The following is an 18,594-nucleotide window of genomic DNA, read 5'->3' as shown; positions in this document are numbered from 1 at the left end:
AATTGGTAACAATATTCATGCAATGCAAATGCAAAAACATATTATTGCATTTATAGCATACATGTCAGCCTACGTTCAGTACCAAGTGAAAAATGAATATATACTTAAGAATGTAACGATTCCATTTTAATTTATTTCCAAAACAAATGTAGTTTTTACTATGTCAATCACCAAGGATGACCGCAAAAAAGTGTGCTGTTTAAATCTGTAAATATTTAAATAACATATAGGGAAAATATACTATGGGCATTCATAATGCCATACATCAAACTCGTTCGTTAATAGGAAAGATCAGAGTACGCGCATACCTGGCATATTTGTAAATAAGAGAAAGGTAACAGCAGTCACCGCCGGAACATACGATTGCCAAGAAACTTTATTTCTGCATACCTAATTATTTATGCTTAGGAACACGTCAGGTTGTAGGACAATTTTATTTCGTATGATTAAATTGTATTTAAATTACTGTATTAATTCGTTTCAGTGAAGTAGCGGATAACTACATTTGTCTCTCTTCAAGTTTTGGGGATTACGCTATTCTGTCGTTTGTTCAGATATTCATAATTGATCTCATTTACGACATATTTTTATACATTCCTACCATATTTTTTATTATCTTGCCAGAATGTACTAATCCCAGTCACCTTTGCTTAATGATATCAAATTGTTATCATCTGTGATGAATGCCAACATAGGAATAGTATATGGCTATACAAGTCGTGGTATATTGGAGTAAAAGATGGGTACCCAGTAAGAAGGCCCAGAGCAGAATAAAAGTACTGAAATTAATTTCCTGCTGAATACCAAATGCTGTACAAAACTTCACCATATAATAAATTAATTTTTTTAGAACTTACAGAAATACAGATCCTGCAAATAATGTAATAAAGCAATATCGTAAATATTGGTTGCAACATTTACACAGAATGCAAGAATACGAAAAAGAGTACTTCAGAGCAAACTTTCAGGAAGAAGTGATTTAGGAAGACCAAATAAGAGATGGCGAGATTTATTGTGCAGACGGAACAGGAAAATTACCTGAGCCATGAAGAAGAAGAAGAAATAGTATTTGCCTGCAAGTAGGTAGTTGGCCATTCTGATTAGTACCATATCCTATTGTATGTGTTGTTTTACCGCCAAAAATACATGCTTTTCTACTCTATGCATGGTATAGTACATGGGAAAACTTTGGCTACACAGAATTGGTTAGTCAGTTGGTGGTTGTAGTGTCATTGTTTAAAGTCAGCGTAGAGTTCAAATTGCTTTAAATCCTTTTGTAAGTAATGACAAGCGGCGCATAGTAAACATTAATAATTCCTTTTTAGGTTCTAATGACCATTGTGTGCATTTCAGAATTTTGAGAAAATGGCTAAAGTCCAGCTGTGTAACGTGGTTGTACTGGATAATCCATCACCGTTTCTCAATCCTTTCCAGTTTGAAATAACCTTCGAATGTATAGAGGAATTGAAGGAAGGTTGGTAGTTACAAGAATTTTTATTATCCCCAGTGTATATATCAAGATCAGTTGATTTATACACAGTACGTTTGTTTTCTAAAGCTGCCTTGTACGTCTTTACAGTGGTGATCATTTGTATATGTTACAGTTTTTAGGTTCATTTTGTTTCTACATGTAATATATATTATTAAAATCTCTCTAACCCATTGTTTTGATTTAATTTGAGGTTAAAAGTCCTAACAAAACATCTGTGCAGGATAGGCTGTTGACCCATTGTGACTCAAACGATTCTTCTGCCTTATTCTAATCATTGCAGATGTTTGTGCCACTAATACTTTTACCGCTGAATTCTTTCTTCATGCAAACCAGATTTCTGTATATGCAGATGCATGTTACAAAATTGTATTTGTTGCTGTTTAAGTTTTCCTTGCCACTGTGTTGTGGTCTCAGTTTTCTCGGACATGCATTAATGTGGCTTGTCATTATGTTATTAATGATATCTGTCTTGTTTTTGGTACTGAATTGCTGTAAAAAGTTTTAAATTTAATTTGGGGGGGGGGGGGGATTCATAAATTCATCAGTTAACATACTTTCTCTATGTATGCAAGAGTAAAGTTATTGCATAACACATACATTCTCTACCACATCTGAAGAGTCAGATGTAGAGTATATTTTACTATAATATGGAAAGGAAAGTCTTAAGTAAGATGTGCTTTCTTCTAGATTTAGAGTGGAAGATGATCTATGTAGGTTCTGCAGAAAGTGAGGAGCATGATCAGATTTTGGACACAATATATGTTGGACCAATTCCTGAGGGGAAGCATAAGTTTGTCTTTCAGGTAGGATATATTGTGATTCTTCTAGGGTTGAGGCAGCATTATTAAATTACTAATCTTATGAATTCCTGCTGTTAGAATACCAATATCCTATTCTAATGGTGGCATCTTTTCAGTCTGCAGGTATAAGTACTGAAAATGCTTTTGCATTGTTATGTATCCATTATTAGTTTCAATATCTCAAACAACAGATACATTGTCATGACCACCATATGTAGATGTATATTATTGCAACCAATTATAACTATTTACCAAAGTATCAAAGGATTCTTATACACGAGAGCTTATCCTTTCGAAGACATACTGTTGAATGGAGGTATTTATTGCAGGCAGACCCTCCAGATGAGCAGAAAATTCCTGTTGTTGATGCACTTGGAGTGACGGTGGTACTCCTTACATGTTCCTATAGACGGCAAGAATTTGTGCGTGTTGGATACTTTATTAACAATGACTACACAGAACCAGAGGTCAAAGAAAATCCTCCAGCACAACCACAATTTGATAAGGTCAGCATTAGAGGCATGTTCTTATACTTGAAAAGAATTTATTTATATTCCATAGATCTTTCATCGTAAGTTATAAGTGAAGGTCTGCTTTTCAGTTTGCATGCCACGTGTCCCTAGTTTATCAACGGTCATACAGTAGTTTCAGTATGAAAATAACATAATGACGATGAAATACTTCCATTCAGGTAACTGTTCACGCAAACATAATTTGTAATGGTATCGCTGTTAAAAGATAGTTGAAAAGTTGGTATACTATAACCGTTTTCTACCTCTACCAGAAATTTGTAGATCTAAAAGTTGCATAAAATCACCATAATTTTGAAGGTAATGAAAATATTAATTGTTTACATTCGCATCATACACATCTCTTTGAATGTTTATATAAAACATTACTGAGAAAAACAGTGTGTAAAATGAAAATGAACTAAACCCTTTTCCGACATCACAAATGGCACATGAAATAGAAATATTTGCTGTCATTAAGTTCAAAATAATTCCATCTTATAGCCCAAGACGATGGTACGAGTTGCATCAAGTTGAATGACGTTACTTTACAGGTTTTCCGCAATATTCTGGCTTCAGAACCCAGAGTGACCAGGTTCAAAATTAACTGGGATGATACAGACACGATGCATCAGTCAACAGATGACACTACACATAATATAGAAGAAGAACTTGTTTCTTCTAACGGTGCAGTGGGCTTCAGTGAAAATAGTAGTCATAGTGCAATGGAGGTGATGTGAACCTGTGCAAGATTTGGTATCGATTGTGTTCAGCGATGCGAGTTTGTCCCACTTCCATCTGATATTGTAGTGGCCCAGCTCTTATAAAATGTATTTCTTCTTAGAATCAAAGCTGTGAAGTACAAACCATTACATTTTTTACTGATCTAGGTCATTCAATCACCTGATACCAGTTACAGACGCCGCAGTTTGAACGTGCTCTATACATTTGATTTTCTGGCTACCAAGAATATTATTCTAGAGTGAGGCTAGGTAATGTCAGGTAAATCTTCCTCCATTGGTATTACAGCTTCACAGTGCTTGATACCAGAAAATTAATTTGTTAAAAGCTCACAAAGTCATATGGGAATGTTAGTGTACGGGAAGAGAATAACAGACGCTTTAGCAAGTCGTGTCTAGCAAAAAGTATGAAAAATTATGTTTACACACTGCAAATGTACAAGGACAGGAAGTGAGATCTCTTAATGCATGCCTTAGTATGTTTAAATTTATAAACTGCAGAATGTTCTTACAACAAACTGTTGAATTTCCAATATCCTAGTTCATCTGTTCGGTACTGCAAAGACATGGGATCGTACTTTTAATTCTGCTTCACGAAGAGACCTTATCACAGCTGTTCACAGGTACTGTCCTGTTCATCTGATGGATCAGTTACATTAAACACTTCGTACGTGATCACATCTTAGAAATCGTGAAGTAACTTCATTTTTATAATCTCCACTTGTTTTGTGAATGTAGTTGTGATTTTGAACAATTTTTTAGTTCTTTGAGTTGTATCTTATATTATTTAAGAGTATCAATTTGGTATTTTTCCGCAATTTAAGGCATTTAAAATGCTTCCTGGATTTACAGTAATAAGCAACAAAATTGTTACATGAAATGATAGATGTTAAATTTATTGAATATCTTACCACATTAAAATTTCATTTCTTTTATTTATTTATGTTACAGTATGCATGAGATTGTCTGGTGTGTAAAATTGCCTTCTGTGAAGGTATATATATATATGAAGGGTTTGACCTACCTGTATCAGTTAAGTACTGACACGTGTTGAAATATCTCTGTTATTTGAATCTTATGCAATTATGTATCAAATCAGACATGAAGAATTAGATTGAAATGATTCTGAAGTATTTTGTGCCATATTTGAAACTAAAGTTATGTTACTGTATATTTAAAATTAAATACAATTTTTTTTATAATTTAAAAATTACACTGCTCCAGTAATTCTTATTTTCATATACAGAAATTAAAAGTTGTCCAGTGGTTAAAATATGCATTGCAAATGTTAATATTTGTGAAAAAGAATGTAATTTTTTATGTTAAATTATAATTCTGAAAGTAACCAGAATAATCTTCTCTGTTTAAAGGAACATCACGATATGTTAAATAATACATAACCTTCTTTTGTTAAAAATTATGCTTTGAAAGCTAGGATGAGTGTATACAAAACAAGAATAAAATATCAGTTCTTCTATTTGCATTGTTATTGGGGCACCCATATATTGTAAGAATGAGCAGTAAAACTTTAGAAAGAAAAGTGTGACTTCTTGTACAAAATATTAGTACGCCTGTACTGGCCATGAATAGTATCAACATTATGTTCCTGAAAAAAATGTAACATTTTGTGATTGCATAGCTGAAATAGGTATGGATACGCTTAACCCTTTGAAGGCTGCTTGAAGAATGTAAACTTAAGAGGAATTTTAGCAATTAACACACACCTTGAAGTAGATTATTCAACTACAAACGAATCTCAAAGGAAGTCACAGAAGAACTCAGTGGCCTTGAGCGCAGGGCTAACAACCCAGCCTTGTAAAAAAGAATAAAGTTTATAATAATTTAATGAAAGGTCAAATTATAGTGAATTCCTCCAGAACTGTTAAGCTATGCACACATTACCTCACTTTATTCCTGTAGGAATTGCATCGGGTACCAAGTACCAGTTTGCTTCAGGAGTATGGAATCCTTTTCCAATGATTCAGTTAAGTAAATGGGTTCATACAGTTCGTATGTTACAATAGTAACTGAACATACATTCCTTGTCAGTAATTCCAGTTGAGTGCAGAAATTTGACCCAGATCAGATACTGGATGAAAATCTCAATTCATCTTTTAAAACTTGCGAGACTTCAAAATAACCCAAAGAGAGACTGTCCTTAAAATGTTCACTGTATTATATTTTTTCTGTGGAATTATACACAGATATAACAAACTTTACAGTATCAAACATAACTCTTTCTCACTTAATTATAAACAGTTAACAAAGCTTTGGCAATTATTCTGGGAATAATAACATATCAGGACCCCTTCTAGTTATATATATATATATTTTTTGTAAATCCAGAATTAAACAGTTATGAATGTACAGTACTTCAAAATTCTTTTCATTCAGCTGTAAACATGAAACAACAGATATAATACTTATCAACTTCCTAAAAACTATCAAGCACACACTACACACATTCCTTCCTCATGTAAAGTATGAGATGACCTGAAGACAGTGTAAACACAAATGAAAATAATTATATCAAATAATAATTAATGCCCTTGAGTCTAGTATACTTACAAGAGTGAAGACAGTGGTTTATCAAGTGACTGCAAATTTATTCCCATTTCAAAGACGTTTGGTCACTTGATATAAAGTCAGGTTAACAAGTAAAATAAGTTTAAAAATGGACACTGTCTTGTGTATAGTACAAGTCTGTGCAATATATAATTTTTTACATCATATCAAAAGAATTCTGCATCTCTGTTCACATGTAATAAAATAGAAGGCCACCACTTTCATTTCATTCATGAACCTCACGATACATAATTATGACTACCAATTCTTTAAAAAAAAAAGTGATTGACATTACCCTGCCTGTATACAGTGAATATTATCCGTCCCACGTCGGTCTTCGTTATAAAAAATTAATTTTTAAAAGTCATACTAATTGTTTATAGTCACTTTATACAGCTTAACCTTTATTATCTGTCTGACGCGTGATCTAGACGGCCAAGCATCAGAGTAGAATACCACTAAACTGTTAACTCTGGAGCTGATGTCTGTTAGGCAACTCTATAGTACAAAAATTTAAATCCGTTTCCAGGTGGTGCAGGTTAATTAATGTCTTCTTCAGTTCCATGACAACTACAATTGAACATACAAAATCATGATTCATCTTCTAGTAAACCTGAAAGCCTAGGAAGTTATTTACTGAACTAGTTTCATGATTACAGATACTACAAGATCCAGTATCTGTTATTACTGACAGTCATATTCTTTTTTTATATCGATGGATACTATATTTACATTGAAATGTGTATGCAAAGGGGGTTCTTGACAACTCCCTATAAAGTTATCTGCTTATATTATACAAGGCAAAAGGGACTGTTCCATTTATGAAATTTTAATGTCCCACTTCAAGTAAGAAGCAATAGTGTAATCGTCTGAGTGACATAAATGGTAGTCTTAAGTCATGGAACATACTCTTGACATCTGGGGTCACTTCAGCAGTTATCAGTCCTAAACGATGGACCTGGTCTCTTCAGTGTCTTGAAAAAGGTAGAGAGATGTCTAGGGCAAATCGACTGTGGTCTGGTGGGCTGTGGTATTTACCATTTTAGAGGAATAAACTGCCTAAATGTTCAGGTTTGAAGTGATTGAAGGGGATGCATTCCTCCAACTCTGATAACCACTCGAAGACTACGTGGTGTCACAACCCAGAAGGCCATAGTCGACATCACCAACACCTTGAGAATCTAAACTCTCATGTCGAAGCAACTACAGTGGACAGTGTCCAACTGCTGGACAGCCACCTTTTCTGTCCTTGGAAAATTCAGTTCATTGAGAAAGATTTTTTGAATAATAAGGTCCTCTGCTCACCTTTTCTAGTAACGTGGCAAAACTGGCCCATGAAAACTGTTGGAAATGGTTTCATCACTGAAATACACTTCATGGTGATGCAAGTTCTGAGACGCATCTCGATATTCTTTCTTCATGATTTCTGGAATGAGTGTTAATTCTTTTCCTAAGGCCTCTAACGAGTATGGATTATTTTTGTAAGCATTCTACTTTAAATAAATAACATACACAAATTTAAATCTGGGGAATGTGACGGCCAGTCTTCTACCGAATACTTATTCATGAGAAATACTACGCACAATACACGGAATTTTTGTCACGTGTGCTCTTGAATATGTAGACCCTACATTAACATAACTCCTTTAGTCAGCAATTTAAATAACTGCAAAATTGTTACATAAGAGTGAAATGTATCTAAAGTTTGGAGAATGGAACATTCTATGGCTGCTCTGAAGACTAAGATACTTCGATGTCTGTAAGAGAGCCAATATTTTCCTTCCTTCATAACATAAAATTTTCACTGCATGCTCCATAGGTGTAATGTAAATATTGGGGAAAAATATATATTAGCAGCATCAGTTTCCCAAACATTATCTTACCTACTTGCACAAGTTTCTGAAATGCTGACCTTGTACAGCCAAGCAGAGAACTAGTACTAGCAGGATACATTAAAATTTTCTCATGAAAAGACCGCAGAACAATTCTTTTTTTGGTACCATACGTTTGTACAATCAAAATGCCTTTTAGAACGCTGACAAATTTGTATTGCCCTTCACATTCAGTATATTTTGTTTTAAGAGTAAAATTTGGAAACGTATTTTGGGACACTCTCAGACAAGAAACAGTACAAGTTTCAGATTACGACGACAAATTGCGTATCCACATAACAATTATGCAACCCCAGAAACTAGATGTAAAATTTTTAAAATTAAACTTCAGAACAGTGTTTCAAAAAAATGGGCAAATGTGAATGAAAACATTCAGACATCATTTTTTTTACATGTATTCACAGTTATTAATCCATATAATATTTTGGTATCATTGCAATAACGTTCATGTAATACTTTACATTTACGTATGGCCACTCAAATTTAAATTTTAAAGTTCTGATAAATTTGAACATTTCAACTCTATTGGCTTAACGACATTCTGCGTAGGCTGCAACAAAACAACACAGGAGAAAGAAAGTAGAACCCAAAACCTGAATGGTCATATGTATGCCTATTTTCTTCCATCATAACAAATCTACGAAGATCACATAAATTATACGAGTAACTTTTTACTCAGAATAAACAATTCCAAAAATAATTTCTATACAAGCTGACATTTTTAACACGATCCCTTCAATTATAGCAAAACTCATCTGAACATTTTTTTAAAATTTACCTTCATGTCATTGAACAGCCCCAGTTTTGGAAAATGATCACTTATTATTAATTTTGGATAATCCATCTAGCAAACAATAAATATAACGGGACACCTTAGTGTTCTTCCAGGAAAGTAGAACATGGTGCTCAAAGACTAGTGGAACAATAAAAATATGTTGGTGACACAATTCGCCAACTACAGTGATAAACGGAAAATATCAACATTTCCTTGACGCCGTGCAGACAAAAAGTAGTAGGAACTGCCTTAAGTGTACAGCGTATCAGTCGTCGTGACTATCCAGTCAATCGCACGAAGCTCGCTTCTCAGAAAATTTGACACGTTTAATTTCAGGGATTATGGACTATATACTTTTACACAAATATGTAACCTTCACTTCTCCTAGGCAAAGGGAAAATGGTAAGTGTTTGGGTGGCTCTTGACATGTCAAAACCAAAGGCACATTTAACAAAGACTGCCCAAACTTTCCAGCTGCTCCTCAGAGAAACTTGTGGTTTCTACATTAAACTGACTGGTTCACAGAAAGAAGTCTCAATAAGACTACACTCAGAGCTAAAGCATTTTGCACCTGGAATTGAAGATAACCATTAAAACGCAATTGACAGCATAACCTAACCAAAGCAGAAATAACAGTAACACACATTTGAGTTTGCTCTGTATTCCATGGCTTTCAAACAAATTGAAACAATACAAATGATCCTTCAAGTAATTCACAAACTAATTACCTCATCATACGGACCCAACACATTCTCATCATCACTGTCCAGTAACATAATTACTTAATATTTATACATATTATAATAATCGATGGAATGAAACTTTATAAAACATAACAAAATACAATATTAACAAACTCACTTTGTTCAATCAATAGTCATGAGCCTGTATAAAACTACACGAGGCCACAACTGCAATTTCAAGTACTTAAGGGATATGTATAAATATTAAAGGAAGAAGTTACGCAAATAAAGAAGAAATACATGAAATCAGGAACAGATTTAGGACAAATTGTTCTTTGAGCTGAGATGTCAAACGTAGTAGTTTGCTGAAATGTATTCAGAAAGAAATAATTTGCAAAATCACACCATGGAAAGTATATAATTAATAAGAACACCTTATTAAACAGAAAAAGTAGTGGAGATCAGAAAAAAGATCAGTAATTTAACAAGAACATCTAATTATACAGAGAATACGATTCAGTTCAGTCAATTTTGTTATAAAATAAAAAAAACAAAATACAGTCAAATTTAAATATAATTATTTAACAGTATCGTGAAGGACCACACTTTCTCAAATGGTGACAACTAAAGGAAGAAAATTCTGCAACAGTAATTAAATACCCCAGAAATGATGCAGCAGTACATAAATTCTTATGAGTGTCCTTTTCCACTCAGACCTCACAACCACCTACCATCCCAGAATCACAAAAATATGCCTCAGCCTTGTATCCTTACTCAGTTGGCACATTCCACAGAATATTTTAACCCCAAAACAATGTCAGTCTATTACAACATAAGGCAATATATGTAAAAATTCTCCCTGATAGGACCTCTTCGACACTGTCTCATGCCACTCACGGAAATTATCACTGTCATCACAACTTGCACCTTCGTTCACATTTCCGTTTACGTTTTCTATATGCTCGGTATGAAACTTCCTAATAACCTCTTCTGTTACTTCCTTCGCAACGGGAGGTTCAGAATCTGTACCGTCAGTCACGGACTCATCCCAACATATTGCGTCTACATCAACGGGAGGAAGAATATCTTCGACAGTTTGATCATGAATGTTCGTCACTATACCACTGGCACTTTGCGAGTCTTTAGACGATGAGAACTGCTGGAGGATGTCCTTCGACAGTTTTGAAAATGAAGACACTTCGGCTGGAGACGAATTGTAATTATCCCCACCACTACTGCCAGGAAGACCCCTCAAATGTTTCTGTAACCTCAGATCTTCCATTTCAGCAAGAGGTACAATGGAAGGATCTTCTTGAATCGGATGAAGCTCTGACTGCGATTGGAGGAACTTCGCGATGTGTTCGGTCTTGTTCCTCGATATCTCTAAGGCATCTGTGGGGGTTCCCCGACTCATAAGAATGCATTTTGCAAGACTAGGTTTGTTTTCAGATAAAAGTACATTTAAATTACCTAATTTATCTTCAGGAAGGGTTCCACTAGCACCACCAGTCTTGGCTTGTACACTAGCAACCAATTCCTGTGTAGTTTTCACTTTGGGTGTCCGGACTTTAGATGCTATTTTCTCCTTCAGAATATCACCCACAGATATGGCCTGTGTTACAGAAGCACTAGCGGACACGCGTCTCAACTTTGTAGTTCTTTTCCGACGTGTCTTAGCAGGAGGAACGGGAGTGGTACTGCAGCCAGTTATAGTATCAGTAGCTGAAGAAACAGCTGTTGTTACTACAGTAGTACCAACAAAAATATTAGTAGCTGAAGTACTGTGTGTAGAAGTTGTATCAGTAACAACAGAAGTTGAACAAATGCTAGACCAAGTAAAGGGATCTGTAGCAGCTGTTGACGTAACAGTAGTAGCCATAGTTGTGGTAGTAGCTGTCGTCGTGGCTGTTGTAACAGCAGCACACGTCATCCCAAAAACCATATCCATAACAGGCACTTTGTTGTGTAATGGTATTACCTCACAACTACTAGAGCCCTGGCTCATACCGCTTATGCTGTCTCGGCTACCATCGCCATGGATCTCAGATTGCGATGGCACGCAAGACTTCATAAAATCAAACCCCTTGACCACTTGACCATTCGGCCGACTAAATTTTTTAGCTGACACGTCCTGTGAAGGTTCTTTCCGGAGTCTCTTATTTGACGCGTGCGTTCTGGGCACAGAGTCCATATTTACTAAAATGCTAGGACGACAATGATACCCCAGATGATCAGAGTTTGATGAAACATTAGGAAGTTTCACTTGGGGGGCCAGAGGGTGCAATTTTGGACTCGAAATTGAACGCGAAATGGAGGAAGACTCTTTAAAATGGTGACTGGGGTTCAAAAATAAATCACCTGTAACAAAAGGCTTAACTGGAGAGCGGGGATAACCTGGTATAAAATTTGTTGTTGCATCCCCAGCTGCAGCCGACGAAGGCGAGTAACACCGACCCGCAGTGCTGCCAAACTGGGGGAGAGCAGGACTCACATTTGAACGGAGTCCTGGACTTACTTGATGCAACAAGAGATTTGTCCCATTTGTCTGATGAACTGCTGAGGGAATGTGAGAACATACTGTAGAAACCCCAGCTGTGTTGTTCTCCTGAATCATGACACGCCATCTTCGTACCAGATCCTTCGCTCGTCTCGCAAGCAGTTCATTTGTCGTCTTGCGACGCAGTTCATTGACATACTTTCCAAGACGAGTAGTCTAGGAACAACAATATTATTTTAATTACATTTGTAAAAATAAAAAGTATTCTGCACCGTAAACAATTCTACCCTTGGTTTTGCCTAATGCTGCAGAATGCCACAGCTAATGTTAAGATTTAAAGAACATACAGTAGGAGAGTATAAAGCAAAGTTTTTGCAGCAACTGAAGCTGATGAAAGACTCTCAGGTTACAAGCTGCGTCAGGTGGCTGAATGGTGAATAAACCACATCTTCTACGGCTTGTAACCCGAGAGTCTTCCATCAAATACAGTAAGAGTGTTTGGAAAAGACTTAATCTTAGGAAATGATGGATTGAGCCCCACAAACCCCACAGACTTCTTTACCATTCAAGAAACAGAAGAAAGAAGAATAACATGTTTTTCAACATCCTCTTATCTGCAGATTTATTTTAATAATGATAAGCTCACGCTTATGGGGAATTGGGAAGGAAATTTAAGCCTGAAAATAGAACCATAAATTGTGCTCTACTTTATTTCACTGTTATTATTCTCGTATATTATAAAGAAGACTAAACTAGAAACAGAGACCTTAAGTCATAGCATTCTACAACAAACAAAATTTGCAGCAGAACTGCTTGATAAATCATGTTCTGCTTAAGATTTGCCACAGCATTTGCGGCACTGGCTTCTTGACAGTATTTTCCAAGTGTTGAACGTTTCTCGTATAAATTCACCGACTGTCTACAATCACACTGATAACAAAACTGTGAAGTATGATTTGACAAGAACCATTAACACTGGACCTAATGACATTCCTAATCTTTGAACAAATCACCAGACATTTGATTCCTCCTGAAAAAGACTGATTAGGAAGGCTATTTGTTGAACTCAAGGTATGTTACTGGAAGAATTGGGTGATGTCATACTATCAGACACGCACCAGATAATTGTCACTGGCACCATTTGCAAAGGTCAAATATCAAATTGCAGCAAACATGCCTAAATTATTACACTACATGTACATTGTAATTCGTTAAATTGAAGCTTACCTCAAGTGCTTCCTTTGTGATGACAGTTCTTTCCAAGATGGCAATGATCTCAACCACTGTAGCCATGTCCACAACCTGTTATCAAAATAAGACAAGTAAGAATATTTTGGAAACTTTACTAAACAAAATAACAAAATGAAAATGTACTGGCAATATTTCAGTACCTTTTTTTTATATAATTATCACCCTCATAACAATAACTCATATCTCCAAGAAACTTAACGGAAGTTTAAAGGCTAGCTACTGGATGGCATCACAATCTCATTTTCTCAGCTTTGAGGACATAGGAAAGGTTTTCTTGAGGCATAGTATGTGAAAGTATTAATGGATATAATAACACATAATAAGCATATTTTTGTTTAAAATTGTATTTACGTTCTTGTTCCATACATATCCTGTGGTTTCTGTTTTGACGTTGGGTTCTGCCGATAATTTTATGACCACAAGAAATTTGAGTTAAAAGAAGAGATGAATACCACTTTAGAAACAAGGAGCTGCTTTAGAAGTAGTTTCGTACCTAACCTGCAAAAACTAAAGTACATTCATTTGCTCATGTTTATATATATTGGTCCATCAATGACCAGTTTATACTAAGGCAGGTAGCAACTACTATGCCCTGGCAAATCTGAATTTGGCAATTCAAAAAATGCAGTTTCCTTACATGATACTTTTAATTTTCGTAGATTACATAGCTTATATGATGAAAAAACAACAACAAAATTTAAAGACTGTATAATTATCATAGTTTTTAAATATAAAACATAAATTATATTGGAAATTTTGTATCCATTACTTGATAATGAATCAAACAGGTCATATAGCATTACAGGACAAAATTGCCCATGATAAAGTGGAAAATATGTGGAAGTGGTCAAGGCATATTCTAGGGCTCTATCCCAATATTTTCCCTGAGAATGAGGAAAAAATTGAGCAAGAGCAGATTAATTTGAAAAATACTTGCTGCTATCCAGTTCACAATCACTAATGTTTCCATGTCCTCTTTCAAAACCTAGATATTAAAGAAATGAACTATAATTTTACTTTATGTATTAAATGGGTGTGAAACTTGATTTTCAGAACAATACAACAGTCCCAAGGAAAATATTTGAACCTAGAAAAACAGGAAGATGATCACACAATGAGGGACATCCCAATTTCCACTCTTCACACATTTCTAGGATAATTACAAAATGGAAGATGTGCAAGACATATGGCACACATGGGCAGAAATTAAGGAATTACATCAAAAAGATATGCTACTGAAAGCAAATCTGATGCCACGTCAAAGACACGATTTCCACTTCAATACTGGGGGCATGTTCTTCTAATGGTAGTGCTCAATATTTCCTGTTCAATATTAGAGCTAACTCTACTTCATTCGTTACGAAAATTAAGGGAGTTAAAAGGGTGATTTCTAATGACAACAATGTTCCCAGTAACATTTTATTCTCTTCCCTCAGTGAATAATACATTTCAAACAATGAAATCAAAGATCCTGTAATGTAAGCTTAAAATTCTGCCATATTCAAAGACAACTTCTGTGGAAAAGCTTATTACTGCAAAGTAGCAATGAAACTGCAAAACACTTTTTTATTACAAATAAAATCAGTAATGATCAGGTACTTTTAATTATACACGTAATGGTACCCTTGATACTGTTATTGTTTTGGGATACGTGAACCTAATGAGTGACGACAAAATGTTTTATATAGCTGAAAGGACCTCATGGTTTGTCCATCATAATCATGTGTACTGGACATATTGCTATTGGAAGACTTTGACATAATTTATTGAACTCCTAAGCTGCAACTGTGTTTAAACCTGCATATAAATAGGCAATTAAAGCTACTTCTTATAATAACAGAGTTCCCTATGTAAAAGTCCATATGCAATACTCATTTACTTAAAACTGAGAAACCCATAAAACATATCCATTGTTCATTTCTTATATAGTTGAGTCTGTTGTTAGTTAAAAAGTAAAAATGAACTTTTGGCAGGAAATTTCAAAATGTTAATCCACAATACTGTAGCACTTTCTAACATATCTAACAAAAATTTGCAGTGCTCATTAGTTTACTTTACTGCTTTAATAAAAAAAATGGGAATTAATCTAATTAAATAACTCTTCCAACCTTTCAAGAGGTACTGTTAACTACTCTCCTGGAAAAAAATGCAAAATGTTGACAAGTTGCCTGCCCTAACCTCAAACTGACCATATAAGTTATCTGAATTCAGTTGGCCACGCACACAACAAAATATAAATAGTTATAAATATAAACTGGACAAATCTCGGTTCAAAGGGACTGGAAAAGTATAATATAAGTCTAAAATATGCAAATAGCACACAATTTCTGTAAGGGCATATGGGATGTTCCACATGAATGCGCATTTTCGTGTACTAATTCTATCACTAATACAGCTCTATTCTCTTATGAAAGAAATTTTTAAAATTAAAGTGATTTTAAATTTACGTAACGCTTTTAAGCGTATATACTGAACAACACTTGGACGGAACAGAAAAAAATTTCAAAATAATAATTGAAAACTATGTTGCAAGAATCGCCCGATAACCGGAACCTATGAAACAGAACACTGCGCGTGCGCTGTGCCGCGTAAGTGAGGTGGGCCAGGGGTAAGACGTCTTCTTCGAGCTCCGCCAGCCCAATTTTCACACACAAATTTATAGGTTTCTTCACTAGTTCGGTGTTAATCCTTGGTTTCAGCGGAATCTGTGCACATTTTTGGTGTCGACGGTCGGGATCTTTAGTCAGAAAAGGGTATACTTGTAATTTTATCAAGTGAGAAACTTGCACCTGAAGTTGGGATAGACACGCCACTTTCACAGTGCATTTCGACGATTCGTAACTTGCGTCCGATTTTTTGCCGATTTCGGTGTCAGATTTATTGCAAATCTTACTTAAGAGCCTTACATTGTATTCCTTGTCGAGTGCCTTTAGTAACTTTTCCTTGATCTCCGAAGGAGAGTGCTGCATGAGGCCGTACTGGGTCTCGGACTGAACAGCTCCGCAACCAACGTACAGCCACCAGCACTTATGGCGGACATGTACTATTGTGGAATTCTGGGAGCGTAATATAAATTCGCGACAACTTCCGAGCCCTTCCGAATATGACGTCACAATAACCGAAAACCGATCGTCTTTTCCTTTTGAGTATCGCATAATTTTAAATTATCCATTTATTCTAGAAAGCAAGAGAGATAATATTATTAAAACTTCAGATTATGCATTTCCTTCACGTTTTGAGTATTACAGAACCATTTTACTTGTAAATCATATTTACATGGTCACTAAACATAACGAAAAATTTGTATGTGAGGGGGAAACAGGCGTTTAGTAAGGTGTTACCAACCATAAATGAGCTGCCAACTGCCACACAGGTCTACAGTTCGTGATATTATGCAAACAAAAACTACGACGAAATTTACAATTGACCCTGTAATTAACCAATCCTAAGACATATCTGCCGAAATCATAATTCACCATAACGTATGTCCTCATTTAATATTATTTTTCTACCCTCTTATGCCCTAATCTGAGTTATAATGATAATGGTTTTGTTCCCATTCATATGCCCACACCAGCGTGCCCCTAAGAAATCCTAATTTTCTATTGTTATTTCCGTTACGTAGACACAGTGTGAATACATAATTCCGTTTTCGTTCTCTCAGGTTTGGAAATTTTCGTATGTTAGAAAAGACTGGTAGAACTGGAAAGTAGATTATAAAATGCTCCGTATAATTATTGTCGCCAACTGACTACGTATATGGAGCACAATCCCAGAACAAAAAAGTCGCTCAGGTGGTCTTGCCATTTGAAGTTTCACTATATCAACAAGGGTCCACCCTTGGGCCCTGTCCTGAGTCAGGTAAATCCCATCCACAACCTTATACCCTGTTTCTGAAGATTCATTTTAATACACCCTTTGCATCAGTTTTATGACAGTCAAATATCCTTAGCCTACCCACTATTTATAAATAAACAACTTTTCATATATGTTTGTTATTTATTTCATATATATTTTCTTATGACATCTTTTATGCTAATAAATCAAATAACACTACTTATACCTAATTCTGTGACATTAAATATTCATTATTGTGTTCAATGGTGAATACTTTGGTCTGGTCTGGCTAGTAATGCACTGCCATACCACAGAAACTGGAGTAATGTAAAATAAATGTTTTACTTTTTAACACAATAGTAGCATACCTTAGCCTTGTGGTGTGATTTATAATATTTCATTTCTGTACGACCTGGCTTTTAGAACAGGATTTCATACTGCCAGCCACTGAACCTTATCCCCAGCCAGATGAATGTAGTCTACAACCCGATCCATCTTAATACCACTTTCATGATTAAATAATGTTCTTAGATTGAATCCTTGTTTCAACGTGTTTGACCATGGAATGAAACTTTACTTTGCCAGCTGATTTAAATTTCCAACATGGATCAAGGGAGATTCTATGGAAACAAATTCTTAGTCAGTGTTAAGTGTGTGATATTTTTCAGGATTTCCATGGAAGCCTTGCCAATGAACTACAATACACCATCATACTACAAACATTTGTAAAAAGTGTATGATCTAAAACTCACAGCATCACATACCTTGATAATGGGGACACAGATGGTCCCTGAAACATCAGTGAGTGTTCACTATTTGACATGGCTGGTAACCTTAGAGGACTTTAAGTATATTAATTATAAAACTGAAAAAATTGATGCAGAAATAAATGTAGATAAAAGGACTTACTTGACCATGTCCAGACAGACAAAATCTTTGTAACCGGTGTATTTTATATCAAATTAAATGCTTATATAATAATTATTGTTTCAAACAAAGCATATTTCTGGGTAAAAGGACCTTTGTAAACATTGACAAAATTAAAGAAAAACACTTTTTTAACTGTTAAAAACAGTAATCTTATGTTAAGCATAGACAAAGTCTGCAGTAAGATTTGCTCCAATCTATTTATAATTAAGGCAGTGTGTGAATTTATGGTTAAGTGTACCCATTCCTTTTATATGTTATGTTTTTGGGCAGCCCTAAGAAGCACTGAATACCAGACTAATAAGTATACAAAAAAGGGTAGTCAGTTTGTATTCCTATAGCAAACTGATTCCTGCAAGCTGACCTTATACTCTTTAATACATACAAGAAACAAATTCATTTGGAAAATAAGTACAGGTATGTCCAATTATAAAGTACATATTTATAAAACTAAAATTAGCTCGGAACTACCATAAACGCAATGTCAACTGTGTATTCCAACGTGTAAATAAATGAATGATGTGGATTTGTAGGACTTATAATTGAACGATTATATGATGAAATTTCTCATTTGTGGAAATATTTCGTGTGCCGCTTATAGTAGACGACAAAATTTACTTTCATGT

General features: G+C 35.1%; 2 protein-coding genes and 1 long non-coding RNA gene across 10 annotated transcripts; 2 read left to right on the top strand and 1 right to left on the bottom strand.

Moving 5' to 3' along the window:
• The first annotated feature begins 1,090 nt into the window (after positions 1–1,090).
• LOC110839484 (histone chaperone asf1) lies at positions 1,091–5,016 on the top strand. Of its 2 annotated transcripts, none has more exons than XM_022083704.2 (5): positions 1,091–1,205; positions 1,354–1,474; positions 2,180–2,295; positions 2,622–2,798; positions 3,356–5,016. In XM_022083704.2, the coding sequence occupies exons 2-5, from the start codon at positions 1,366–1,368 to the stop codon at positions 3,539–3,541; spliced, it is 588 nt and encodes a 195-aa protein (XP_021939396.1). In that variant the 5' UTR covers positions 1,091–1,205; positions 1,354–1,365; the 3' UTR covers positions 3,542–5,016. The 2 variants fall into 2 exon arrangements, with proteins under 2 accessions (XP_021939396.1, XP_021939395.1); XM_022083703.2 differs by having other exon boundaries at positions 1,123–1,276.
• A 683-nt stretch (positions 5,017–5,699) lies between these two features.
• LOC110839483 (mediator complex subunit 26) lies at positions 5,700–16,330 on the bottom strand. Of its 6 annotated transcripts, none has more exons than XM_022083700.2 (4): positions 15,313–15,803; positions 13,556–13,711; positions 13,181–13,255; positions 5,700–12,169 (listed from the first exon to the last, which is right to left on the bottom strand). In XM_022083700.2, the coding sequence occupies exons 3-4, from the start codon at positions 13,244–13,246 to the stop codon at positions 10,274–10,276; spliced, it is 1,962 nt and encodes a 653-aa protein (XP_021939392.1). In that variant the 5' UTR covers positions 13,247–13,255; positions 13,556–13,711; positions 15,313–15,803; the 3' UTR covers positions 5,700–10,273. The 6 variants fall into 6 exon arrangements, with proteins under 6 accessions (XP_021939392.1, XP_021939393.1, XP_021939390.2 ...); XM_022083701.2 differs by having other exon boundaries at positions 13,556–13,702; XM_022083698.2 differs by lacking the exons at positions 13,556–13,711; positions 15,313–15,803 and adding an exon at positions 16,111–16,330.
• LOC110839486 (uncharacterized) lies at positions 15,798–18,383 on the top strand. Of its 2 annotated transcripts, none has more exons than XR_002546497.2 (3): positions 15,798–15,957; positions 16,869–17,065; positions 17,710–18,383. It is a non-coding gene; the product is annotated as an uncharacterized LOC110839486 (long non-coding RNA). The 2 variants fall into 2 exon arrangements; XR_015536652.1 differs by having other exon boundaries at positions 16,869–17,842; positions 18,242–18,383.
• The last annotated feature ends 211 nt before the right edge of the window (positions 18,384–18,594 follow it).

This window comes from Zootermopsis nevadensis, unplaced genomic scaffold (genome assembly GCF_977971745.1).
Source record: "Zootermopsis nevadensis isolate Lab colony 2312 unplaced genomic scaffold, Znev_1.0 Znev_ptg000023l, whole genome shotgun sequence".
In the NCBI taxonomy this organism is placed as follows: domain Eukaryota; kingdom Metazoa; phylum Arthropoda; class Insecta; order Blattodea; family Termopsidae; genus Zootermopsis; species Zootermopsis nevadensis.
This window is presented reverse-complemented; position numbering and strand designations above follow the sequence as displayed.